This window comes from Gossypium hirsutum, chromosome D12, assembly GCF_007990345.1.
Source record: "Gossypium hirsutum isolate 1008001.06 chromosome D12, Gossypium_hirsutum_v2.1, whole genome shotgun sequence".
NCBI lineage: Eukaryota > Viridiplantae > Streptophyta > Magnoliopsida > Malvales > Malvaceae > Gossypium > Gossypium hirsutum.
In genome coordinates this window covers 58,899,323-58,926,380 of record NC_053448.1, presented here as the reverse complement: position 1 = coordinate 58,926,380, position 27,058 = coordinate 58,899,323, and the positions used below count along the sequence as shown (strand labels likewise).

Sequence of the window (27,058 nt, the reverse complement as noted above, 5' to 3'; positions counted from 1 at the left end):
AATACAAATGACTCGAAAACATATCATAAATATGCACTTATCATGGAGGTACAATTATATCTTGACGTTTGACAAAACAAATATCAATTGATGTCTCTTCAAATCATGTAAAAATAATTTCAAAGCATAGCAAGATAAAAATGTGTTTCCGAAGTAATAATTTGACCAAGGCATTACCAACAGTAATATTTGGAGAGTTAGTAAACAAAATTGAAATACATTGATTCAAAGATGTTAAATGATATTGTCATCTTTTCCTTTACCATGGTTTTGTTGAATTAAATTACAAGAAAACTTGCGACTTTCTTCATAATTTTTTATCTCACAAGATTTGTTTACCTAATAAAACTTTCAAGGAGCATTATAAATCCTAAATGAAAGTGGATGTACGTAATAAATTCTATAACACCAAAACGAGATTTAATTATCATATTCGTATTATGACATGATAGTTGAGGATCTATATACAAACTTATGTAGTCCAATAACAGAGTATTATCTTCCCATTGTCTTATATTTTCTTTTTCCTTTTTCTTCTTACTATAATTTTCATAGGTTTTTTATAGCTCAGTTTTGAATTATACAATTATTCTCATCCAAAATATATATTATTTATTTCAAGAAGAAGAAGATATACAATTCTACCGTCAAGTAAGACACCATCACCCAATCATAATTTTTTTTTTAAAAAGTATGATAAATGAAAAAATTAGTTCTTTCCCCTCTTTATCCTTGAACCTCTAGAATGAATAAAGAAAACAAAGATTTTTTATAAATATACATATAATATAATCATTAAGCATGCTAAGCAAAATACCATTAGAAAGACCATTTGAGAGCCCCCATTACCACATTTACTATAATTTGAACCCCCAAGATCTGGTACTTTCTTTCCTTCTGTTTGATTGTAATTTCCTTTCAAATTCCATTTCCTTTTGATTTGATTTCTTCTTTTTTCGCACCAAGAACATTAAGTAAAGAAACAGGAAAGAGTACAAAAGAGACCCCTGTATTATCATGGTCTGTGTGCTGGACCGTCCCCGAGGCTGCCCATGACATATGTAGGGGAAGCTAATATTGGTTAGCATCACATGTACAGATTTTGCAGCAAATACTAGATAAAATGAGCATATATTAGATTCTAGTACCTGAAATATGGAGGCCGATCAAAGGATAGATCTGAAGTTTTCGACAGGGTCTGACTCTTCGAGCATTGATGCTGCCTGGAGGCAATCTATGGCATCTGCAAGGCGACCATCATCCTTATATACCATACCTAAGTGATACCAAGCCTTACGGTTGGTAGGTTCAATCCTCAAAGCATCTGAGAGTAAGGTTCTCGCCACAGGCAAAGAGTTAGATCCCAACCTGGACAACAATGCACCAATCCGTACCTTGGACGGAACATAAAAAGGGTCAAGCAAACTAGCATTGATATATGAAGCCAGTGCTTCTTGAATTTCTCCACGTTCTTGATGCATAAAGCCTGGAATGTTCGTTAAACAAACTATTAGTACCATTATAATTATCTAGATTCTGGAATTTCTACCATTAGTTCTCTGCATAATTATAACTCTAAAAACATAATTGTTCCCTTCTTTAACATTAAAGAAACCAATTCATAAACTTTTGTATAAATTATTTCCTACAAATAGATTTATATATACATGCATACACTAATATCATAAACAGCACTGAATATAAAAAAAACACTAGTTCATTAACAAAATCCTACTGAAGGGAATGAACATTGTACAATCTCCACTCCATTTCATTATATTAGAAATGAAGCCCACCGTGCTTGACATCCTACACAATGATGGTAAGAACCACAAGCAATGACACTTAATCTGATCTAGTCATATACTTAATTCTATGAAATAATATAATGCTGTTGATCAAATCAAAGAACATAAAACAAGTAAATACCCAAACATAATGACATAATGCAAAAGCAAACTACACATTATGTATCTCTTTCTTAAATTCTTTTGTTAGCCTTTTGAACATTAAGGACTGTAAACCTTGATTGCACCAAAGTTGCAAGCCAAACTAACCAAATCAGGTCTTGGTTTAGCCAAGAAAAGTTTTGTTTATATTAGCCACATCAATTACAATCTCAAAGATAAATAGAGCAAAAATAAGTACACAAAGAGTTCCATTTTGTTGATGAGGTAACTGCTAACCCTCCTCTAGTCATTATATGATCAAAACTACATAGCAGTGCATCACTCCAACCCCATGATATTTCTTAAGCTAAGCTAGAATTAACCACATAAACAAAATTTAATCATGATGATGTAAATAATTTGAGATAAATAGTTAAGAAAACCTTACAACAAAATAGGACAAATTTATTGTAAACAGTTCTTTGACCTAAAATAAAAGCTCACCAAGAATAGAAAACCCAAAGTAAGTCTCAACATTAACCTCCCACCATTCTAGAAAAGATGTAATTTCTGAAGCTCTTTTGAGTTGTTAATTTTGCATTATACTTTTTGCCTTATTGCATTTAAAGCAAAAAAACAAAGAAGAAGAAGAAGCAAATCTTGCATTTTGGATACAAAAACAAAGTAATACTTCTGAAGAATTAAGAACATCATTTTCATGAATATAGAAAAGCATGATTCAGTTTCATATGATTTTATTCTAAGTAGAGCCATTATGTTTGAATTTCCTTTTGTCATTTTCTCATTTTAAATCATAAATATGAATTTTATATTTTTATTATTTGCTTGCAGTAACTTCTGAGGATACCAATAGCATATAGAAAAAAGAATTGCAGCTTAAACTATCTGATTTCTAATGTTTGGACAGCAAAAGATAGAAGCCCCTTTTGATCACGTGCTAAGGATTTCATATGGTTATTTTAACTTACCTAAGTTCTAAAGAAGACCAACATTACTTAACCTAGATCCTTTTTCCCCTTTTTTCTGACAATCATCTTGTCAAGAGGATAAGTTTTCTACCCAGTAGAAGACACAACAGATTTTAAATGTTCGGTGAACATGTCCAAGAAATGTCCTGGATGCAGCTGTAGTTATTTAAGTTACCTATATCCAAGTGTTCTAACATTTCAGCCTCATACATCATCGCCAAAGCATCTATGATATCTACCAAATCTATTAGAAGGTAGTCCATGAGAACTGCTAGGTTGACTTGAATGTATAGAGCTGATTTCATAAATAGATTAGCAAATTAAGGAGTAACTATAAGCTTAACAAGTTGAAAGTAGAGGTGAAAAAGATGGTTCATTTGGTAAAATAAGGTTTTAAATCTTGCCTTCTGTATGCACCAGTTCCGCAGAATACTGTTTCATCTCCCTGGCTTTTTTCACACATACTTCTACATCCTTCCAGTGTGAAAGACTAGAGTACAGAGATGCAAGGCCATACCAAACTTCAAATTCTTTTACCTTATCATCGTCAACCTATCAGGTAAAAAAAGAGAATTAATTTGGAAGCAATAACAACCGAAGTATAAAACTTTTATAACACTCAGAGGATAGGCCTAACGCAAACTTTAGGTCCTGAAGGAGAAAAGAGAAAATAAGAAATCTAACAATAATAGCAAGGTAATAGAAAATATTGGAAAGAGCAATGTCATCAAATTCCAACATAGAGCCTTTTGACTAAAAAAAACAGTGACAAACTAAGCCTTTTTTTCCAATATATAGGGTTGATCAAATAGACCCTGTTATTCAATTGCCCTCGGTTTGGATCCATACATAAGATCAGTAAAAGCAAGGGCTTTTCTGGTTGTTCCATGTAATGCCTCTATGGCTGTTCCCTCCCTCTTTTGGTAAGGATCCTGAATTAAGTCAGAACTTACTTCTTAGAATAGGATTTTGTCTCACATATGACAGTAAATCATCCACATTTCTAGGCTTGCCATACGTACATTGCATTGCAATTTTCTTTCTTTCTTTCTTCTTCTTCTTCTTCTTCTTTTTTATTTTTATTTTTTTTTTTTTTTTTGCTAATTGCAATTTTATAATTGTATAACCTTGACGTAGAACAAGTAGGGGACTGAGATAGAAAATAGAAAATTAGATGGAAAATAAGAAAACAGACAAAAAAATTTGGAAGTAACATAGAACATTAGGGAAGAAACAGACATAGGAAAGAAAAACCACAGAGAATCAGGGAAGAAACCAGAAGGAACCAATAGAAGAGAAAGAAAAACACAAAGAATCATGGGAGAATACCATAATGAATCAATAGAGAAGAAAATCTCAATAATCAATATCTCACATGTTCATCATCCTTCAATCCAAAAAAAGAAATGTTCATCACCCAGAACCTAATCAAAACTAAAATAACATACGCATTTATAAGCTAGCTAGACCTGCAAATACCAAATATAACACTAAAAACCTAATACTTGGAAATTAAATAAATTAAAACTAGCCTACATTTCTGAAAAATTATAATCAAGTTTGTAAAGCATAAAAGAAAGTCCTAGATAAATTAATCCCTCAACTAGCATATTTCTGTCCTCTATCAAACCATGTCATCATCCCTCATATATCACGCACAATGGCCAGACAAGTCTGAAAAAGACACTAAGTTGTGGCGTCTGCTCTAGAAAAACCATCTTCCATGAGACAGTTATGTAGACTCATTTTCACTCTTGTTTCAAGGGAGAGCTTTACAGTTTAACAACTTGACGCAAGCATCAGATGTTTGAAACCCAAAACCAACAGAATAGTTTTAATTGGTAACACAATTAAAGCACATTGATGTCATAATTCGCATGTGTGTGTATACATTCTTAAAATAAGAACCTTGCTTCATCAGTTCAAGAAACAGAGTGATTTACTGAGCTTGATTTCTATGGAAAATGATGCAATTTGACAACCTACGCCACTTGGTACTACTAGTGCAGACATATTGCATTAGGGACATGTAAATGTGGCAAAAGCAACCACAAAAACATTCAAAATAAACATTATTAAGAAAAGCTTTTTCTTTCTTTGAAAACATTTAAGAAATTAAAATTCAGATTTGAACCTGAGAATCAATTTTCATAGGACCAGATGATTTTCTTTGGGCCTGAACCAAAGCAAGGAGGTAACAGTAAGTTTCAATAGCTTCCATGGGTCGTGACTGGGAGACCTTCAATTTTGCTTTCAGCCTGAGCAGTGGTCCTTGCTCCCATTTGCCAGTCTCATCCAATGCAGCATCAGTGACCACCTCAGCCTCTGTGAAACGCTGTTGAGCCGACAAAATTAGAGCAAGCAATCTCCAACCCTTCATTACAGAACCACCGGTTATATCAATGTACTTCTTCGCAAAACGCAAAGCAGCATTCAAATTCCACTGCTCTGCATAATGAGCTCCCAACTCAAAGATTATATCAGGATTATCCTGCTCAAAGGAAAGTGCTGAATCTAAATATTTAAGTGCTTCATTCTGAAGACGGGACCTTTCAAAGTCAGAGGAAGAAACTTTATCTTGCTTTCCCAAACAAAGACCTAACATACGAAGGCCAACACCCTTCAGATGTTCATCCACCCCTTTTGCATTATCGACTGCCCTCTGTGCATATCCTACTCCCTCAGCTGCAAGCTGAGAATCCTCACTACAGATCTTCGCAGCCAACAATAATGCTGTGAGATCATTAGGTCTTTCATTTATATGCAGAGACTTTCTTAATAGATTCATGGCAGCTTTGTTCTGTCCCACACCACTGCAACAAAGAGCTAAGAGATTCCAACGTTCAGTACGATAAAATACTCCAGGCTTGAGCTCTTCAAGTTGCTTCGATAAAACGGGAGTCTGGCTGCATAAAGAAAGCGCATACATTAAGTGATCCAAAACAGATGGATCCCACTGGATATCACCATGGTGAATTTTTCGCATAAGAACCAACAAAAGCAGAATAGCCTCTTCCAAATTATTTTTGGGTACATAAGCACCATCAGCTTGAGCACCTAAGCTAGGAGGGCCAGCCTCCAACCCACTATGCAAGAGAAAAACTGCAAATGCTTTCTGAATTCGCCCACAACAATCATTGTCTAAGTTCCATGGATTGAGCAGTACACGTCTATAAGCAGCCATTGCTTCTTGATACTTACCAGCTTGCTTCAAAAGCTCTGGAAGTAACTCAACCGCTTTACTGATCATCTCCTGCAATTTACTCTCAACTTGGGCATCAGGTATTCCTTGAGGAAATATCCTCCCCACAGCATCAAGTATATTTGCACAATCCTGAGCAGCCTCTACAAAACCAATGAAAACAAAATTCAACTTTCTTGAGGTATAGAAAAGGAAGAGAGGTTGCTATATTTCCATTCTAAGTACGACTTAAACATAAAAGGAAGGCGAAATGCTAAACTTCTTCCCATACCAGCAAATTTTCCGAGCTTTTGAAGGGACTTGACCTTTAAGTAAAAGCCTTCAAGAACGAGTCTGGCAGCTTGTTGGGACTGGGAATCAAGATTAGCACAACTATTTTCATGAGAAGAAGAATAATTAGAAGAAGAAACAGAAGAAGAATTAGGATTAATATGCTCATTACGGAAGGTTGCAGTTTTTGGATTGCAGCTTGCAGATCAATCCCATCAAGTACCCGAAGTGCCGCTTCTACATTTCCTCTTTGATACTCTAACCTTCCCAAAAGAGTTCTCGCTTCCTTCAAAACCAAACAAATCAAAATCTAATTTCTCCCAATTCCAGATCACCCCCGCCGCCCCCAAAAAAAGAAAGAAAAACAAACCTCGGAATTAAGGGACAAGCGTTCGCGTAAAGAAGATTCAGCTTCTTCAATATTGCCTTTGTCGAGTTTGGCTTCGACATCAGTGGTACTCATGGAAGTCCCATTGGCAGAAAACTCTCTTGCCGTAGAGGACTCTTGGGTTTGGCTAGGGGTTTCATCATCGGCCATTGGTGTATGAGATTGTGGAATTCGTATTGTATCGGTTTCAGCTCAGCTTTATTATTCAATTAATTAGTTGGAAGAAGAAAAAAATGTGAAGACAATGCCGCATGTTTTTTGGTTAAGGATCTGCAAAAGGAAGGAAGGAAGGAAGGAAGAAAGAAAGTCAAATGAAGGAAATAGGAATGGAAGAGAGGACGAAAGATTCGGATCTGTTTGCGGTCCTAACTCGCAAAGGCCTGTCAGTCAGTCACTCCCCTTCTCTCTGATTTCTTTCCCTTCTTTTTTTTAGTAATTGCACCAAAAAAACCATTTACTTTACAAATACCATCCATGTATTCAAAAACTTAATTAATTAAATTAAATAAATCATTAAAGATTTATAAAAATATTTATTTCAATTTGTAAAAATGATATGTAGAATTTTATTATTAAAATAATACAAATGAAACCAATGCAAAACTGACCACATTGATTTCAAAACATGTGATACCAAAAAATAAATGATAGGTAAAATTGTATCAAATATTAACCCATATTTATATTATAATATACAAATATTAAGAAGCTATATACACTAAAATTGTTATATTGATCGATAAAATATAAATATATAATTAAATTTAAAAAAAGCACAAGATTGAGTAACATAACAATTTGAAATGAAATTGGCTCGGAAAATTTTAATTTGTCAAAATTATTCTTTCTACTTTATATGTAAATGTAAAATAATAAAAAATATGTGGAAATAAATTTAAAATATTTTAAAAAAAATGTATAAATTTTAATCTTTTAAATTTAAAAAAATACTTTATTTTTGAAATTTTTACTTAATTATTACTAAACAAATAAATTATTGTACTTATTTATAGGCCAAGCCCTCTCCATCTAATGGTTACAAACAGTACTCTTAAATATGCTATACAAGTATACATAATCCTAGAGAATTCTAGAGTTTCTAAAACATTTAGTTTGTAACTTTGTTTATGTAGTATATATGAAAATGCTATATTATCAATTAATTAAATATTTTAAAATTAAAAAAAATATAAAAATATATTTTTTTTAAATTAAAAAAATAATTAATTATTGACATGACATATAATGTGAATTCAACATCAGCAAAGTTAATATTTTTCCATTCATTCTAAAATAATTATTTTTATAAAATTAGAGGGTCAAATAAGTCATTATGCTATTATATATATAAACAAAAATAAAAGTTAAATTGCTTTATTATTCTACATTGATTTAATCTTTTAATTAATTTAATAAAAAAAACTATTTTAATCCTATTCCTAGTTATCAAATATATTCACCCAAGAAAGAGTGAGCGAAAGTTTTATATTAGAAAGAAAAAGACAAAGAAGATCTAGAGTTTACATTAATGAAGTTTGATACTGATATATAGGAGTTGGTCCTCAAATAAAATGTTGCTACAAATTCGGAAATAAATTTAACTAAATTAACAAAGTTGAAGCAATAAAAAGAAATATGTGAAAATCGTAATTTTTTAAAAACCCAAAATGCAATCGAAAACATAGTTTTTTAAAATTATATATAACAAAAAATTAAAGAAATTTTAATGTTTTAAAAAATATATTATCTATCCAACTAGCAGACATTATTGGGATGGTTTAACAACTTAATTCTATATAAAATTTTAATTTTTTTAATTTATGCTGCTCAATTTTGTTAATGATTTTATTTTGAAAATTAAATCTTTATAATTAAATCATATATATTTCAACTTCCCATCTCTCACTTTCCCGCTGAACTTTCTGATAAAATAAAAAGAAAGTTATTGAGAACTCTACTATCCTTCTCTTCTTGTATTTATCTATTAATCTATTTAATTGCCTTTTTTTAAATTATTTTATTTTATTTATTATTTTAAATATATTTTTTAATAAAATTAAAAAAAGTTAGAGGAGATTAAGAAAATTTCTTTTTCGGAAAAAAAGAAAACCTTTTTTATGTTTCATTCTATTTAAAATTAAAGTTCTAGTTTTGAGGTTTTTTTAGAAAAAAAAAAGATTTGTGACACTGCTTTTAGGGTATAAAAAAAGTAAAAAAAAAAAGTATATTAGTGTATTTTATCTGTTATTTTAACAAGTGTTGTAGCTTTTTTTAGTGTTGTGTGAGATTGATTGAATTAGAACTTCCTTTTATTATGATTTAATTGAATCTCATTGGTTTGTCTTTTTTAACGGAACAATATGTTGACCATTGCTGTCCATACTAACACGTACGCATAATCCCGTCTTGGTCTATTGTCATTTCTATCAAATAACATCTTTTTCTCTTAAAAATATTTTTCAAGTTGCTTACTTCCATATATTACCTAAACAAGAGAATTGCATATTCCCTAAAAATAACCACATAAAATAAATGTACCACATTATAAATTGAAGTAATTAATCACTAATAATCTATCCCAAAATTGAAGGCATTGAAACAGAGAGAGACATATATAATAAATGTGTTCAATATGCTCCACTTATCTGCCAAAGCTTCAGTAATCCTTGTAATGCACATTGCAGCACTTAGTGGATAACCGGATATTGCAATAAGAAAAAAAAAACCCATGTAAGTGTAGGCCTTGTCCCCTTAAGCATGATAAAAAACAAATTTCAAGCTTGTAAAATGTAAGTCTTAGATAGCGTAATAAATCTTAGATTTGGATAATCGTCAACTATGAGTATGGTTCCAGCAAATGCATATTCTTGGAGAATCATACACTTATATCTATATCCAATATAAGCATGGTAATTTAGCTTTCGTCAATCCTATTGCCTTAGCTTGCTCGATTCAATCGTTATTATGAGATTCGAGGGTTACGAATCAAGATCCTTGAAATTTTCGCAACACAATGTAACAAACAGACAAATAAGAATGTGGAGCTCACTTGCTATAAAATCATCTATATAATCTAACTCTATTTTCCCATGAACCATCGCACCCACCTGAAAAAACATGCACAGAGATAGGATAAGGAAGTGACTATAAATAAAGAGAGAAGGATTGTATGTCACACAAGACTTACCACAAAAACAAGATTCACATCATCACCAACAACATCTACGTATTTCCTCATTTTAACTAATTTGTCTAAGCTATATGAGAAACTTGATGTGCAAGAAAAAGAACTTGAGTTCCGAAAACAACGGGCTTTTACAGACAACACGAGAAACAACAATCAAAGTCAAACCCACCTATTTTGCGAGAGTTGACAGGAAAGTAATTGGTTACGAGATTCTTTATCACTCGTAAAACATTTTCACACTTACCAACAGCAGTTATATTTAGTTTTTGTATTAATTGCACTACATTATTGTAGAATAGGTCAATAAGAAATAACCTGGTAAGAGTTTCAAAATGCAGCAGAGGAAATATAATCTCAGCAATGATAACTTACATATGATACCAGAGAATCACTTATATGTCCTTGGAATTCTAACATGAGGTTTAACTTCAAAAAGTACATCTTTCTCAGTTCTAACATATACAATTTGCAATCTCCCAACCTTATTGATCGGACTGTCTAGAATTGACAGTAGAGCCTACAGGGAAATGACAGAAATAGCAGTTAGTTCATCATAGTTTTAACAAAAAAAATATAAAGATAGCAATAAATAACAAAAAAAAAGAGGAGAACAATAACCTGATGTGTTATGTCAGGTCTATAATCAGCAGGATTGTTGTTATTCTTCCGCAAGAAATTGGCATGATCATCCGAGTTCAAGAGTTGGAAACTCAGTAACAATTTACAACCAACAAGATAAATTGAGTTGGAAACTCAGTAACAATTTACAACCAACAAGATAAATTAATTTGAAAATCAAACTTCTTTAATGAAAATTATCAATTAAAAACTACAAAAAGCTCATACTCGTAAACGATAACAGAAGCATTAAGCACAATACGAAGTCTAAGTTCCATATACCTTTCCAACTTTAGCAACTTCTAATAGAGCCTTTTCAAGAACAAAAATTACCCTATTTTTGTTATTCTCACTGGGAGAAATTTGGATTCCCACAAGTTCATTTTTTCCAGCTTCACCTCATTTCTCTTCTTCTTTAACTTCGACTTCCTCTATTGGCTTTTCAATAGCAACTCACTTTGCCGGTTCTTTCTCTTTTCCTTATTCTAGTTGTTCTTCTTTTTCATACTTCTCGCCTCTATTCTTCTGTTTCCTCCCTTTAATAGCATAAGGTCGTCGCATTTTATTGGCTTGAAATATTGTTATCCTTTAAATGAGAAGTAACATAGCAAAAGATAACACTACATTAGATTAAGACAATAATAAGCTTTTTTATTGGAATTACTTTCATTGCTATTTTAAAACCTCAACGCTACATAAGAATTTAAAAATTATAATATATCAAATATACTAAAAACATAATAATAACTAGCATAAAAGAAAAAGAAACAAAATCAAAATATTGAGGATTGAAAACATATGATAAGCTACACTTCCTTTTTTGCTGTACAAATACTCAAATGCTTTAAAATATATATCTTGTTGCAATTTCTCAATGAACCTGAAAAGCAAATCAAATAGTCAATACTATGTTGATCCTATTATTAACCATCACATTTTCGCTGCGCACTCTAATTCTTATTCTCTCTAACTTCCTACTACTTTCCATAATGATTCTATTCATTACCACGAACTATTCTACGATAATTGTGCCAACGATTCCCTCTATTCACTATGACACTCTCATCTATAAATCTCATAATCATTTTTTCTTTAATCAATAGTCCTTAACAGAATTCTCTACTTAATAGTTATGTTACCCAAAATTTACGAAGGCATAGTGCCTAAGTCTACTAACAAGAATAAATAAATTGATCATAAGATAAAAATACCCGCAATCTCAACATTCGAATCTTGATCCTGAGGTTCCCTAATAGCATAAACCATACACAAATAAACAAATCTTGAGCACTAGCTCTCACATTCACACGTCTAAGAGGCATATCTAATAATCTAACATACACACAAACAAATAAACAAATGATCTGAGTGGCAAGAAGATGATCCAACTCTCGTTCCTGCAAGTAAACTTTAAGATTAAAGACAATGTGTTCCCATTCCTACCCCACATACAATTCAATGAGAACATTTCAAACAATCAAATGCAGTTCAAATAGAGTTATATCAACAATTCCAAGAAAATAGGGAAATTTAGACTCATTAGTTTCGAAACTCTAAACACACAACAATCACCTAGGTCCGAGCATTATTTGAACCTAGAGCTTTGATAGCACCAAATGTAGCACCCTATACCTGACCTGGACGTCAAGCCCGAATATCAGGATGCCGCACCATCGTCTCATGTCATATCCAACAAGTTAGTTTGCTATTCTCATCGGTCTTAAGTCAATCATACTAGCTAGTTATCATTATCACGAGCTAACTTACATTAAATAGTCTTATAAACATATTAAAACATGCATAAGGTTCATTCAGCAAAATTCTCAAACCAGGCCCGTAGGTATCCGTACTGACACTAAGGTATCGATGTTTCCTTTAAGTGGTATCGATACCATCTGGAAAAACGATACCAAACTTGTATTCAGTTTCTCGACTAAATCCTAAAGTCTTAGAAATTATCGGTACATGTCATGAAGTATCGATAAATTTACCCTAAGTATCGGTACTCGAGCAAAGGTATCGATACCAAATCTCTATTCTGGCTTTCTGCACGTTTCAAAACACAGATGTATCAATTTTAAAACCTGATTATCGATATCTCTACTCTAGACCTCAAAAATGTAGCATACATAAGCAATTAATCCTTTCCAGTTTAGTTCCTAAATCTCATGCATCAATTATTTCAACAAATAATCATTCAACGGCCTAATTAACAGTTAAATATTGCAAAATAGTGTCCGAGCAAGTAACATCAATCCATCTCATGTTCATGAACTCAAGCATAATAACATGTAATCCTGATAAACCAAACCAATAACCAGCAAAATGTCTAAAAATCAATAAGGCTATAATGAGTCTACCACATTGGCCTATCACATTGCATTTATTCCTCAAACATAAATAAGCATAAAACACCTACTAATAGAACCTAAATAATAGGCTTGGACCACTCCCTTGAAGGCCACACTGCTTACACCGACACTACTTATCTTCAATGGTTAAAGAAGGGAGTGGGTAAGCTTAACAAGCTCAGTGAATGCCTAGAACAACTACCATGCAAACAGTTCATCAAGCATTAACGAAACAACTATATAGCATAGCTTTAACAGTTCCAACTTTAGTGTTATAATATACTTACTCGTGCATTATTATTAGTTATTTTACATGGTAAACATATTCACTTTTAAGCATATATCCAGTTACACATATAATCACCTAACATTTAAACATATATCACAATATTCAAAACATCTTTATAGATAAATTGCATAATGGTCACGTACTCATTTAGGCATACATCACATTACATATATATACATTTTAAGATAATTTGGCACTTGAACTATAAAACATAAAAGTGAGTTCTACCATCACTCATCGGATACGCGGATCTTCAACACACCAAACATAGACTCATAGAGTCAAACATGTCCCAAAAGTAAAGCGTAAAGTTAATACTCTCCTTATTTCCCCTTACATGTCCAGTTGAATGGAGCTTAGCTCATATTCCCTTATCCCTCTAACATGTCCTAGGGCCTTAACGCCCAAAATCACTATACATATAAGTGAGTACTCACAATTCTATGGCATGCCAACTATATCCAACGATTTCAAGATCACAAGGCCAAAATATTTGAAGTCAAACACATATCACTTACCGATTATCCGTGTACAATCATTGCATATTTGCATCTTTAGTGAAACACTGTCACTAACATTTAACATATACATAACATGTACATATTTGCACTTTCACAATAGTTATCATAACCACATATCATATGTTATAGCATTTCATTTCAATTCACATTTTCACAAACACGTAAGCACTTTGTTCACAAGATAACATAGGTATGAGGAAGCTTACACTCGGAATTTAGAGTAGGGGTTTAGACTACAACTAAATTCTCAAATAATTCATTGAATCTTGTATGCAAGTAATTATTCCAAATACTCACCAATTATGCTTTCGTCGAAAAGCCGAAAGCTCAAACTAGCTTTTCCTTACCTTTATCTCTACTTGTAGAAGGTCCTATCGAATCTGGAACTTCAACATAACAATTCACACAAAAATACATTCAATAATCAGCTAAGAACTCACCACAAGAAATAAAGAACATAAGCCTAAGCTATGTTCCCATTTAACCGAAACTTATAACATAACAAACTTTAAATTCAAATATCTTGATCTATACTTAATCTTTTCACCTAAAACCAATTTCGTTCATCTTATAATTCACGTACGACTAATTCCCAACCTTTAAACTTTAATAAAATACTCAATTCATAGTATCGACTTTTTCGACATGTTTTATGGCTATTTTCCAAAAATTCATTAAACTCAAGAAATCTTTAACAAAACTTCAAAGTAACTTTAGAAACATTCTAATTATGTTAAAATAAGTTGAAAAACACTTTGGAACTACATTTTTATGCAAAACCTTAAAATTCACTATTAAAGACCTAATTTTCGACTTTTATTTAAAACATGCGTTTCAATGGCTACAAATTCAATTTAAGGGACTAGATATCTATTAAAACTCATAGAAAGTCAAATGGTTACTTTTGATGGAAGAAAAATGAGTTTTGACGCAAATCCAAAAAAACCCATGTTTGGAAAAGATGATGTAGATGATGTAGATGATGAAGTTTTTTTTCTTGGTTTTTATAGAGGTTTATGGTTCAAGGGTGATAGAAATCAAAGAGGATTAGGAATTGGAGTTCAAAATTGATTGGAATAGCAAAAGAGAACAAGGGATGGCAAACACTAATTTTGGGGTTGTTTTTATGTGAAATAATTTGGAGAATGGGCGTTTTTAGCTTGAATTTTAAAATCTGAGTTTTGACTCTTTTACAAATCAGTTCTTTTTTGCAAAATTAAACGTATTTAGAATTCATATTTAGAAATTGATTTAATTTTCTAAAAACTATAATTGAAAACATTACCGCTAAATCATGTCATAAATTTCGAACACTCTAAGGCTAAAATTCCTGGTATATCCTTAAAACACCTAGGCTCTATTTTGGCGTGTGACAAAAATAACCCTAGACTAACCAGAGTTTAACTGGGAAACAATAGCAAAGTTTAACTAGGAGAAGAAAATTTGGTTGAATTACATCGGCTTTTTCTCGTCGCAACGTCAATTCTTAAATAGGAGGCACACTCCACAAATCTCTACCTTGACTCGTATTTACTCATACCTCCTTTTTTGAGCCCATTGCAGGTCTATCTAAACCTTTGCAGGATACTCACTAAATCCAAACTAGTTATCTTACAGAGTAATCCATTCCCCATACGCACAACTCTATATTCAACTTAACTTATATGTAGAGAACTTAATGAGACAATCTACCTTAATGTGACCTTTCTTCTTGCAGTAGTTGCATAACTGGTCTCGATTCCTCGACCTCAAATCAGTTCGGCTTCTCACAACAAATGCTGAGGGTTTCCAACTTGAACTACTACTCGAAACAAACTCATTGTCGAGTTTGCCTTTGCTCAACGAGTTTCTATTCACTTCCTCGAATGAGAGTTTATCTCTACCATAAATTTGGGTTTCCCTGAAAGACTTATATGAAGGGGAAAAGAGCATAATAGTAGCATAACTTGATCTTTGTTGTCAATTTGAACCTCGACGTTCTTTAAATCATTCAATAGAGAAACAAACCCACTAATGTGAACTCTAATAGAGTTATCTTCTCCCATACGGAATGTATGACGTTGCTTCAACACCAAACTATTAGCTAGAGACTTTATCATATATAGGGTTTCTAACTTCCTCCATAAGATTATTCTTGTTTTCTCTGAAAGCACCTCTTGCAACACATCGTTTGTGAGGTACAACTGAATTATAAACAAGGTCTTCTCATCAAGCTTATCTCATTCTAACTGATATAGATTTTTGAGCTTTTTCCTAGTAACGGCTTTTTTCAGGCCATTCTGAACTAGAACTACCGTCATTTGAACTTGTCATAAACTGAAATTTGTGTACCTGTTGAACCTCTCAATATCAAACTTTATTTTCATCTTTGAACGTGTCAATTGCGAAACCAAGCTTTGATACCAGTTTGTTGGGGATCAACCCGTATATAAAATGAGAAAAAAAAGTAAAAGTAGAAAGATCAAACACAAATATTTACATGGAAAATTTTCTCTAAAGAATAGGAAAACAAACCATGAGCAAAGAAGACTTCGCTAAATGAACAAAAATCGAAAGAGTACAATATGAAGATAATCTCAACAAACAACCCTAAATCTCGAAAAAACAAAGCACTTTAACTAAAAATCAGAATTCCTTAAACTCACAAAACTCTCTCAATCTCAAATATGATGAATATGATTAATTTAGGTTACAACAGCCCATTTTATAGGTTAAATTCGTAGGTTAAACATGACTAAAATAACCCTAGACTGATAAGAGTTTACTGGGAAACAATAGTCGAGTTTAACCGGGAGAAGAAAACCCGGTTGGATTAGGAAACATATCATCACGTTGCAATGTCATATGTCTCTCGTCGAGACATCGTTTTCTTTTCGTTGGGATGTCGAGTGTCGCGTCGCCGGAACGTCGACTTTTCCTCGTCGCAACGTTGATTTGTAAATACGAGGCGCACTCCACATAGCTATTTAACTCAACTTTTTCAATTATTAACTTGTTTAAGATATCGAAACTCTTTCTACTCCTTATTTGATTTCTTTTAACATGCACTGAATTTTAATAAAATGTTTGATTATTCATCACTATACAATATTCACATCTCTTCAATTGTAGATTTGATGCTTCTTTGAACTTATTTCATTAGAATTCTCTTGCCCCTATTAGAAATTCAAATTAAAACAATAAGCATTTTTTCTTTGTTTTGTGTATGGCATTTTGGATAATTTTAGTGTAAGAAACTAGAGTTCATGTAGCTGTAAGTAAGCAAATAGATTTTAGAATGTCTTGTAAAACTTATCATTGTGCTTGTAAGAGATTAGCATGTTAATTTGTAATTGATAGCTGTGTTATTATGTTGTTTAACTTTGTAAGTACTAGAAAAAAACACTACTCACAAAACTGAACATCAAAGCAAAAACAAATTTTATGTCAATCATTAAATAAAATTTTAGTTTTCAAAGTTTTGGATCAATCATTTTCAATTTGTATATATTTTCAATTTCAGTTTGTATCAATCATATATGTTTTCACTTTCATGGATATATTTTCAACTTGTATCAATCAATTTCTTATTAAATAAAAAATTCAATTTTTAATTTTTTTAATATATGATTTAGAACTTTCTGTAATATTTAAATCTTTTGACTCTATTGAAAAATAAGTTGACTTCTTAATTTTGGTATACCCTTCAGCTACTCTTACTTTTGACTCTCGGCCCAAAATAACTATTACAGTTAGTCAAGTGCACTGGCGACCCTAGTTCGCCAAGCCTACTGGTGATCCTTACTTCGCCAAGCCTACTGGCGAACACCAACTTGCCAGACCAACTATCAAACACTAGCTCGCCAGTCCTACTGACATACACCATCTCACCAGTCTCGCTAGAGTATACCATCTTGCCAAACCTGCTGGCGTATACTAGCTCACCAAGCCTTTTGGCGAACTCCAGCTCGCCAGGCCTACTAGCGATCACAGTTCGCCAAATCCACTGATAAACCCTGCTTCTCTAAAGCCACTGGCGACCTCTATTTGCTAGGCTCAAACTTCTAAACCCTGTTTTGGGATGTTACACCACTAAGCCTCCTTGGCAATAGTATACTTGGATATCCTTTTAAATTCCTATCAATACACACCACAAAATATTGCATTTAATGCCTTAGAATTAGCTCTAACCAGCTTCTCTTCCTCTGTGGTCCATGTAAGTTCAGACTTTGGGTTTTCACTCCAATTGTCTCAGTTGCAGAGGGCTCCCATACAACAAGATGGCATGTCAAGATTTTTCATCCATTGACTTGTTGAATGCTTTTATCTCGACCTTCTAGCAAGCATAGTTGGAAAAATCCAACAATGGAGACCAAACACAAATGATCCTTCCTTTTCAAGAAAATGTCGACATTAGGAATACCATTTGTTGTGTCAAGTCAAAAGCTCAAATACATTTGAAAGAATAAATTTGATAGTTGCAAGAATAACAGAGCAGTGGCAACTGGGTACTGTGGAAGTACAGCAATGAACTCAATGCACTTGCTTACACAATTTGATTTCCTACATTTGCTAGGCCATGCCTAGAGAGATAATTAACTTTCTTTTAATCTCGTACAATCAATGATTTAAGTCCTATCGCACCCTAGTATAAAACAACAACCCGCTCTTCTGAATTTTATATCGTTAAAGCGAAGCTGCCCTCTTCTTCTGTTGCTCTGAACTTATTGTCTCTATTTGAGGATCAAGTTTTGAGGTAAATTAATACAAATTATTCCATTTTCAATCCATTTTCTTTGAGTTTTCTCTTTAGTTATTTGGGTTTCCTTCATGTCGTGATTAGCGTTTTTGTTGCTTCTTTTTTTTCGGCTTGAAAATATTAGCTTTACAAAGTTGTTTGTTCTTGATCTGCCTGTCCATTTGACAATATTCAAATTTTATTTACTTTTTTCGCGTTGATTTTTCGTGTATTAAAATGGGTAGTTTTTGTTTCTGTATGAAAATGATATTTTGATGGTCAACTAGACACTTGAAAATTTGAATTTCTTCGAGTGGTAGCTCCTTGATCTGAGTCTCTATTCGACAGGATTAAAAATTTCTTCCTTTTTACGAGTTTTTTTTTCATGAATTAAAACGATTAGTCCATTTTTTTGAAAATGAGTTCCTTTTGATTGTTTAATAAAACAGATCTGTTTGCCAAGTTGTCTCTTTTCGTTTTCCAGTAAAGTGTGTTAATATTTTGGTTATGAAACATGAACTAGAACTTTGAATCAAGCTAATTTCCAATGGATCTGATTTGAATTGTTTAGATTTCATCAGCTTGGCTTTTGAATTCTGGATCTATCATTTTATTATCTTTTAGTTCATATGTAAGTAACTATGTAATTAGAATAGTTGTCGGTGCTTGGATGCGTTAGATTTGAGGATGCTTTTCTCTATTTTTTTTTCTGTCTGATATTTGAATACTCCTCTTTGTTTAGGTTGTGGTCAAAAAAACGAAAATGGTGAAGATCTGTTGCATTGGAGCTAGTTATGTTGGTGGGCCTACAATGGCTGTGATTGCACTTAAATGCCCATCTATTGAAGTGGCTGTTGTGGATATCTCTGTGCCTCGTATTAATGCATGGAATAGTTACCAGCTTCCAATCTATGAGCCTGGTCTTGATGCTGTTGTGAAGCAGTGTCGTGGAAAGAACCTTTTCTTCAGCACTGATGTAGAAAAACATGTGCGTGAGGCTGATATAGTCTTTGTTTCCGTCAACACTCCGACCAAGACTGTTGAAAGCTGGACTACAATGCAACATAGAGCCGGAAGCATGCTACTGCCGAGACCAGCAGCTATCGAGCTCAGCTCATTTTGCTTGGTGCGCACGAATGGTTTTTGGACCAAATGAAGCAACTGATATTGCTGTTTTGTTTTGATGTAACTTAGTTCAGTTTGATTGTAACTAGCTTTAATAGTTAGTTGGATTAAGTTTGTGATTGGATTGATGATGTAAAAGCTGATATGTCAGCTTATTTTGTATTTGGCTTAAGCTTGTATTAGTTTAGTTTAAGTGGGAGTAGTTATGTCATTAGGTAACTGTCAAATGAACCAAAATTTGTAACTCTTTTATATATTCAAATTTTGAATGAAAAAGATGTAATGTTCAGTTACAACTTTGCTGAGTATTCATTTTTGTTCATTGCTTTGCTTTTTCTTTGCTTCGATTCTTCTTGCTTCAGTCTTACAAATACAGTTTTGTAACTTTGTTTGATGTTTGCTGCTGCCATTGTTCCAACAAATGGTATCATGAGCCCGAGTCTTTGAGGGGCCTTTGTATGCAATCTATTGTGTTCGAATCAAAACCAACAGCAAGTTCAAAATTTGGTAAGATCGAAGCATTTGGATTTAGTCTAGCAGGATGAGTTTCACTCCACCTCCTCCATCTGTGTTCACTAGAGAAAAATATCACATTTGGATAGTCAAAATGAAGACTTACCTCCAGGCACATGATCTCTGGAGTGTGATTGAGAATGATGCTGAACCACCTCCATTGAGAGCCAATCCCACCATTGCACAGATGAGGCAGCATGCTGATGAGCGAGCCAAGAAGCATAAGGCTATGGCCTGCTTGCAAAATGGAGTCTCTGATGTGATATTCACTCGTATCATGGCCTGTGACTCACCAAAACAGGCCTGGGAGAAGCTGAAGGAGGAGTTCATGGGGACTGACAAGACAAGGCAACAGCAGGTGATCAACCTCAGGAGAGACTTTGAAAATTTGAGGATGAAGGAGTCTGAGACCATCAAGCAGTACTCAGACAGGATAATGGCCATTGTCAACAGTATTAGGCTCCTGGGAGTGGACTTCACAGAGAGCAGAGTTGTTGAAAAGGTCATTACAACTCTCCCTGAGAAATTTGAGTCAAAAATCTCTTCACTTGAGGACTCGAGGGACTTATCAGCCATTTCATTGTCTGAGCTGATAAACTCCCTGTATGCACTTGAGCAAAGGAGGGCAAATAGGCAGGAGGAGAATCCTGAAGCTGCTTTCCAGGCTAAAGCCAGTGAAGGCTCGAGTGTGAGTGCAAAAGGCAAGAAGCCTTGGCACAATAGAAGGGTCAAGTCAGGAAGAGATGAAGCAAAAAGAGTGTTCCCACCATGTGTTCATTGCAAGAAGACAACACATTCAGAAGAGTATTGCTGGTTTAGGCCAGATATTCAGTGTAGAAAATGCAAGCAGTTTGGCCATGTGGAGAAGGTGTGCAAGGGCAAACCAAGGGAGGCTGCTCTGTAACAAGCTAGATCTGCTGAGGACATTCAAGCTCAGGAGGAGCAAGTGTTCACAGCAACTTGTTTTGTTGGCACAACCAAGGCCAGCAATGATTGGCTACTAGACAGTGGCTGCTCACACCATATGGCAGCAGATGAGAAGCTGTTCAAGGGCCTAGACAGAAGCTTCCACTCGAGGATTAGAATTGGAGATGGCAGGCTGATTGAGGCTAAAGGCAAGGGCAGTGTGTTGATTAGCACTGGTTCAGGTAACAAGCTGATCTCAGATGTGTTTTTTGTACCTGACTTAGACCAGAATTTGCTTAGTGTAGGCCAATTAGTTGAAAAGGGCTATACATTGGTTTTTAAGGATGGTTGCTGTATTGTTCAAGATATGAATGGTCTGGAGTTAGTCACAGTCTCTATGACTGATAGGTGCTTCATGCTGGATGTTAGCCAAATAGAAAGAAAGGCATACACCAGCCTTGTTGAAAGCACTGACTTGTGGCATAGGAGACTAGGCCATGCAAATTTTAGATCCATCGATCTGTTACATAGGCTGAATTTGGTTGATGACATTTCAAAAATTGAAGTTAGTGGGAATGTTTGTGAGGTTTGTCAGCTTGGTAAGCAGGCTAGACTGCCTTTTCCTGCTGACAGTGCTTGGAGAGCTCAAAACAAGCTCGAATTGGTGCACTCTGATGTTTGTGGCCCTATGAGAACACCTTCAATCAGTGAGAACAGGTACTTTGCCCTATTTATAGATGATTTAACAAGGTTATGCTGGGTCTACTTCTTGAAGCAAAAGTCAGAAGTGTTTGAAGCCTTCTGCAAATTTAAGGCTTATGCTGAAAATCAGTCAGGCTACAAAATTAGAGCCTTGAGGACTGATAATGGCTCTGAATATGTGTCTGAGAGATTTCAGAAGCTTTGTGACAGTGCTGGGATTCACCATCAGCTCACAACAGTCTATACTCCTCAACAAAATGGAGTCTGTGAGAGAAAGAATAGGACTGTACTGAACATGGCCAGGTGCCTCTTGTTTCAAGGCAAGCTTCCAAGTCAGTTTTGGGCTGAGGCAGTCAACACCTCAGTGTATCTGCTCAACAGACTGCCAACTAGAGCAGTCAAGGATAAGACTCCTTTTAAGGCTTGGCATAGAGTCAAACCTGTGGTAACACACTTGAAAGTGTTTGGCTGTGTGTGTTATACTTTTATTCCAGTGGAAAAGAGGACCAAGCTCGAGAGCAGGGCTACTCCAGGAATCTTTGTTGGCTACAGCAGCAACAAGAAGGGCTATAGAGTGTATGATCCTACAGCAAAGAAGGTTTTAGTCAGCAGGGATGTAAAGTTTGATGAGGAAAAGGTGTGGAATTGGAATGGTGTTGAGGCTGACTTGTCTGAATTGGACCAGTTAGACTTGGTTGCTGAACCTGCAGAAGAAGGACCAAGTAATGATGCTGTCCATGATACACCAGTGAAGGGCACCAGAACTTTGGCTGATGTCTATCAGAGGTGCAATGTTGCTGTGATTGAGCCCTCAGACTTTGAAGAGGCTGCCAAGGACAGAAGCTGGATGAAAGCTATGGAAGCTGAGTTGGAAATGATCAATAAAAATCAGACTTGGGTGTTGGTGAGCAGACCAGAACACAAGAAGGTCATAGGAGTAAAATGGGTGTACCGGGCCAAGTACAATGCTGATGGCTCACTGAGCAAGCACAAGGCCAGGCTTGTGGTGAAGGGCTACAGTCAGCAGTATGGTGTGGACTACTTGGAGACTTTTGCTCCAGTAGCAAGACTGGATACAATTAAGCTGCTGTTTGCTTTAGCAGCTCAGAAGCAGTAGAGAGTTCACCAATTGGATGTCAAATCAGCATTCCTGAATGGTTTTCTCAAGGAGGAGATCTTCATCGAGCAACCTGAAGGTTTTGAAGTTGTTGGACATGAAGACAAAGTGTATAAGTTGAGAAAGGCCCTCTATGGCCTGAAACAGGCACCAAGGGCCTGGTATGACAGAGTTGATGCTTACCTGACCAAACTTGGATTTGTGAAGAGCCTTAGTGAGCCTACTCTGTATGTTAAAAGGTCAGAACATGAAACCTTGCTGATTGTCTCCTTGTATGTGGATGATTTGCTTGTGGCAGGGAGCAAAGTTGGGCTCATTGATGAGTTCAAGGTCCAAATACAGCAAGTGTTTGAAATGACAGATTTGGGGATCATGACTTACTTCCTTGGCATGGAAGTTCACCAGTCTGATCTAGGTATCTTCATCAGCCAACACCCATTTGCTTTGAAGATCCTAGACAAATTCTGCATGCATAACTGTAAAGCAGTCAGCACACCTGTGGCCCAAGGAGAAAAGCTGACTAGCAGTGGTGATCAGCAGAGGGTTGATGAGAGGCACTATCGAAGCCTAGTTGGTTGTCTGTTGTATCTAACAGCAACCAGGCCAGACATCATGTTTGGTGTCAGCCTGTTATCGAAATTTATGCATTGTTGCAATGAGGCACATTTGAAGGCAGCAAAGAGGGTCCTTAGATACATCAAGGGCACTGCTAGTTTTGGTGTAATGTTTGAAAGTGGGAACCAACTGAAACTAGAAGGCTACTCTGACAGTGACTGGGCAGGATCCCTCGATGACATGAAGAGTACCTCAGGATACTTCTTCACACTTGGATCGGGGATGTTTTGCTGGAGTTCAAAAAAGCAGCAAACTGTTGCTCAGTCCACAGCTGAAGCAGAATACATTACTGCAGCAGGAGCAGTTAATCAGGCCATTTGGCTAAGGAAGCTGCTTCATGACCTTAATGAAACTCAAGATGAAGCAACTGAAATTTGGGTGGATAATCATTCTGCAGTTGCAATAGCCAAGAACCCTGTGTTCCATGGTAAGACTAAGCATTTTAAAATCAAACTGCATTTTGTTAGAGAGGCTGAACAAGCAAAGGAAATCAGCCTTGTGCATTGCAGCTCAGGGGCACAATTGGCTGACATAATGACCAAGTCCTTGGGGGCTGCTCGATTTGAATCTTTGAGAAGTGCAATTGGAATGTGTTGCACACAGTCCAAGGAGGAGTGTTGAAAGCTGGACTGCAATGCAACATGGAGCCGGAAGCATGCTACTGTCGAGACCAGCAGCTATCGAGCTCAGCTCATTTTGCTTGGTGCGCACGAATGGTTTTTGGACCAAATGAAGCAACTGATATTGTTGTTTTGTTTTGATGTAACTTAGTTCAGTTTGATTGTAACTAGCTTTAATAGTTAGTTGGATTAAGTTTGTGATTGGATTGATGATGTAAAAGCTGATATGTCAGCTTATTTTGTATTTGACTTAAGCTTGTATTAGTTTAGTTTAAGTGGGAGTAGTTATGTCATTAGGTAACTGTCAAATGAACCAAAATTTGTAACTCTTTTATATATTCAAATTTTGAATGAAAAAGATGTAATGTTCAGTTACAAATTTGCTGAGTATTCATTTTTGTTCATTGCTTTGCTTTTTCTTTGCTTCGATTCTTCTTGCTTCAGTCTTACAAATACAGTTTTGTAACTTTGTTTGATGTTTGCTGCTGCCATTGTTCCAACAAAGACTCGAGGGCTTGGAGCTGGCAAGGCTGCGGATCTTACATATTGGGAAAGTGCTGCTCGAATGATTGCTGATGTATCGAAATCTGATAAGATTGTGGTCGAGAAATCAACAGTCCCTGTCAAAACTACTGAGGCAATCGAAAAGATTCTTACCCACAATAGCAAGGGAATCAAATTCCAAATTCTTTCGAACCCAGAGTTTCTTGCCGAGGGAACTGCTATTCAAGATCTTTTTAACCCTGACCGTGTTCTCATTGGAGGTCGGGAGACCCCAGAAGGCAATAAAGCTGTCCAAGCATTGAAGGATGTTTACGCTCATTGGGTACCGGAAGACCGAATTCTCACCACTAATCTTTGGTCTGCAGAGCTTTCCAAGCTTGCTGTCAATGCTTTCTTGGCTCAGAGGATCTCTTCTGTAAACGCCATGTCTGCACTTTGTGAGGCGACTGGGGCTGATGTTACACAAGTGTCGTATGCTGTTAGTAAGGATACAAGGATTGGACCCAAATTCTTGAATGCCAGCGTTGGTTTCGGCAGATCCTGTTTCCAAAAGGACATTCTGAATCTAGTTTACATCTGTGAGTGCAATGGCCTTCTTGAGGTAGCTGAGTATTGGAAACAAGTCATTAAAATCAATGAATACCAGAAAAACCGTTTCGCTAACCGCGTTGTGTCATCGATGTTTAACACCGTTTCAAACAAGAAGATTGCTATTTTAGGGTTTGCTTTCAAGAAGGATACTGGTGATACTAGGGAGACCCCAGCCATTGATGTATGCAAGGGGCTATTGGGAGATAAAGCTCGGTTGAGCATATTCGATCCACAGGTCACTGTGGACCAGATCCAAAGGGACCTTACCATGAAAAAATTTGACTGGGATCATCCCCTTCACTTGCAGCCCATAAGTCCCACAACTGTGAAGCAAGTCACTTGTGTGTGGGATGCTTATGAAGCTACAAAGGATGCTCATGGAATATGTATTCTAACTGAGTGGGATGAATTCAAGAATCTTGACTTCAAGAGGATATATGACAACATGCAAAAGCCAGCTTTTGTCTTTGATGGCCGGAACATTGTGAACGTGGACCAGCTGAGGGAGATTGGTTTCATAGTGTACTCAATTGGCAAGCCACTTGATGCATGGCTCAAGGACATGCCTGCAGTGGCATAAATGATGCATGCAGAGGTTATCGATGCACGTCAATGTCGGTTTGATTCTTTACTACCTATCTTTTTGACAGGTTTTATTGTTTCCTTGCGTTCCCTTCCCCATGGTAGCCAAGCATTGGCTCTTCGTTGTGCCACACATTGTATTCAATAATATTTACCATCTACTCTGTTGTTTGTTAGAAAACTTGATATTATTTTTGGATTTCATCTAATTTCATATTCAATTTGTCTCTTTATTGAAATAATTTTACTTCTGGCTGCTGGATTTTGCTTTCACACAAATGAGTGGGACAAAATAGCTTCACTAAAACTCTTGTGTTTCGTGGTGGAAAAAGTATATTTAAAAACCTTGCTAGTCTTAAAATGCCAATTAAAAATTAGTTTATCTTAAAATTTAAGTTATTAATAATATTAATATTAAAAATCCATATAAATATTTAACCTAACGATTTAGTAATCAAATTGTTATTAATCAATAACATTCGTGACCTAATTGTAAAAATTGAAATATCAATTACTAAAACGTAAACTTAAATAAAGAAATAAGAATATATTTTTGTTGTTTACTTTTACTTTTATCTATAAACTCTGGACTTCTTATTATTAGTTGCACATGATTGAATCTAACAACTAAGCTCCATGTGGCATAACACTAGAACGTGAGTAAAAGTGATTACAAGAAAGACATTTTTTTCAAAAAATAAATCGGCGTGCCAATTTGGGTACTTTGAATATGACTCTTATAATTTGATTGGACTACGGAATTGGACGGCTTGGATCCATTTTGGGTCCGTCAATTCGGATATATTAATTTGTACTTTAATGTTGGGTTATTTTGTCAGTTTATACTATTTTGGTTTTGAATTATTATGATTTTCGATAATTTTAAGTTGGAGTCCTTTTCAAAAATTATATGGTCTAATTTTATGGATTATGGAATTTTTATGTTTAATTATTCAAGTTTAATTTAATACATAGATTATTTTGAATCATATCATTTTTAATTCAAATTATTTGTAATTTTTACTAATATTTTTTCTGTTTGACTATTAACATCGTAATTTTAAAATAAATTTAACTTAAAGTTGAATAAATTATTAAATTTATTATTAAATATTTAATGATTAATAAAAACAATTTATGAAATAAATACAATTATAAATTTAACTTAATTAACTTAAAATATATAAAACTATAAAAAGTTTTTTTTTTTTTTTGGAATGGATGAAAATAGTTATTATTTATTTTAGACATGAACTTTGATTCAATGTGTAATTTGATATATAATCTTTTATTTTGTGCAATTATATACATGAAACTTTGAGGTAGTTCAAATTAGAGGTGATCATGGACCGAGCCTGGTTC

General features: G+C 34.7%; 1 protein-coding gene and 2 pseudogenes across 1 annotated transcript; 1 reads left to right on the top strand and 2 right to left on the bottom strand.

Annotated features, from left to right (window-relative positions):
* Nucleotides 1–592: 592 nt before the first annotated feature.
* Nucleotides 593–7,167, bottom strand: LOC107947050 (protein NPG1-like; annotated as a pseudogene).
* Nucleotides 7,168–9,303: 2,136 nt separating this feature from the next.
* Nucleotides 9,304–11,104, bottom strand: LOC107944648 (ribosomal RNA small subunit methyltransferase nep-1-like; annotated as a pseudogene).
* Nucleotides 11,105–17,892: 6,788 nt separating this feature from the next.
* LOC107947049 (UDP-glucose 6-dehydrogenase 2) lies at nt 17,893–25,938 on the top strand. Its single transcript, XM_016881597.2, has 3 exons — nt 17,893–18,439; nt 19,164–19,460; nt 24,525–25,938. The coding sequence occupies exons 2-3, from the start codon at nt 19,185–19,187 to the stop codon at nt 25,692–25,694; spliced, it is 1,446 nt and encodes a 481-aa protein (XP_016737086.2). The 5' UTR covers nt 17,893–18,439; nt 19,164–19,184; the 3' UTR covers nt 25,695–25,938.
* The last annotated feature ends 1,120 nt before the right edge of the window (nt 25,939–27,058 follow it).

What these genes read in the sequence shown, in the direction of transcription:
- LOC107947049 (XM_016881597.2), top strand. Translation starts at nt 19,185, where the DNA reads ATGGTGAAGATCTGTTGCATTGGAGCTAGTTATGTTGGTGGGCCTACA. An exon ending in TCAACACTCCGACCAAGACT is followed by an intron (nt 19,461 to 24,524) that starts GTTGAAAGCTGG and finishes GTTCCAACAAAG; the next exon opens with ACTCGAGGGCTTGGAGCTGG.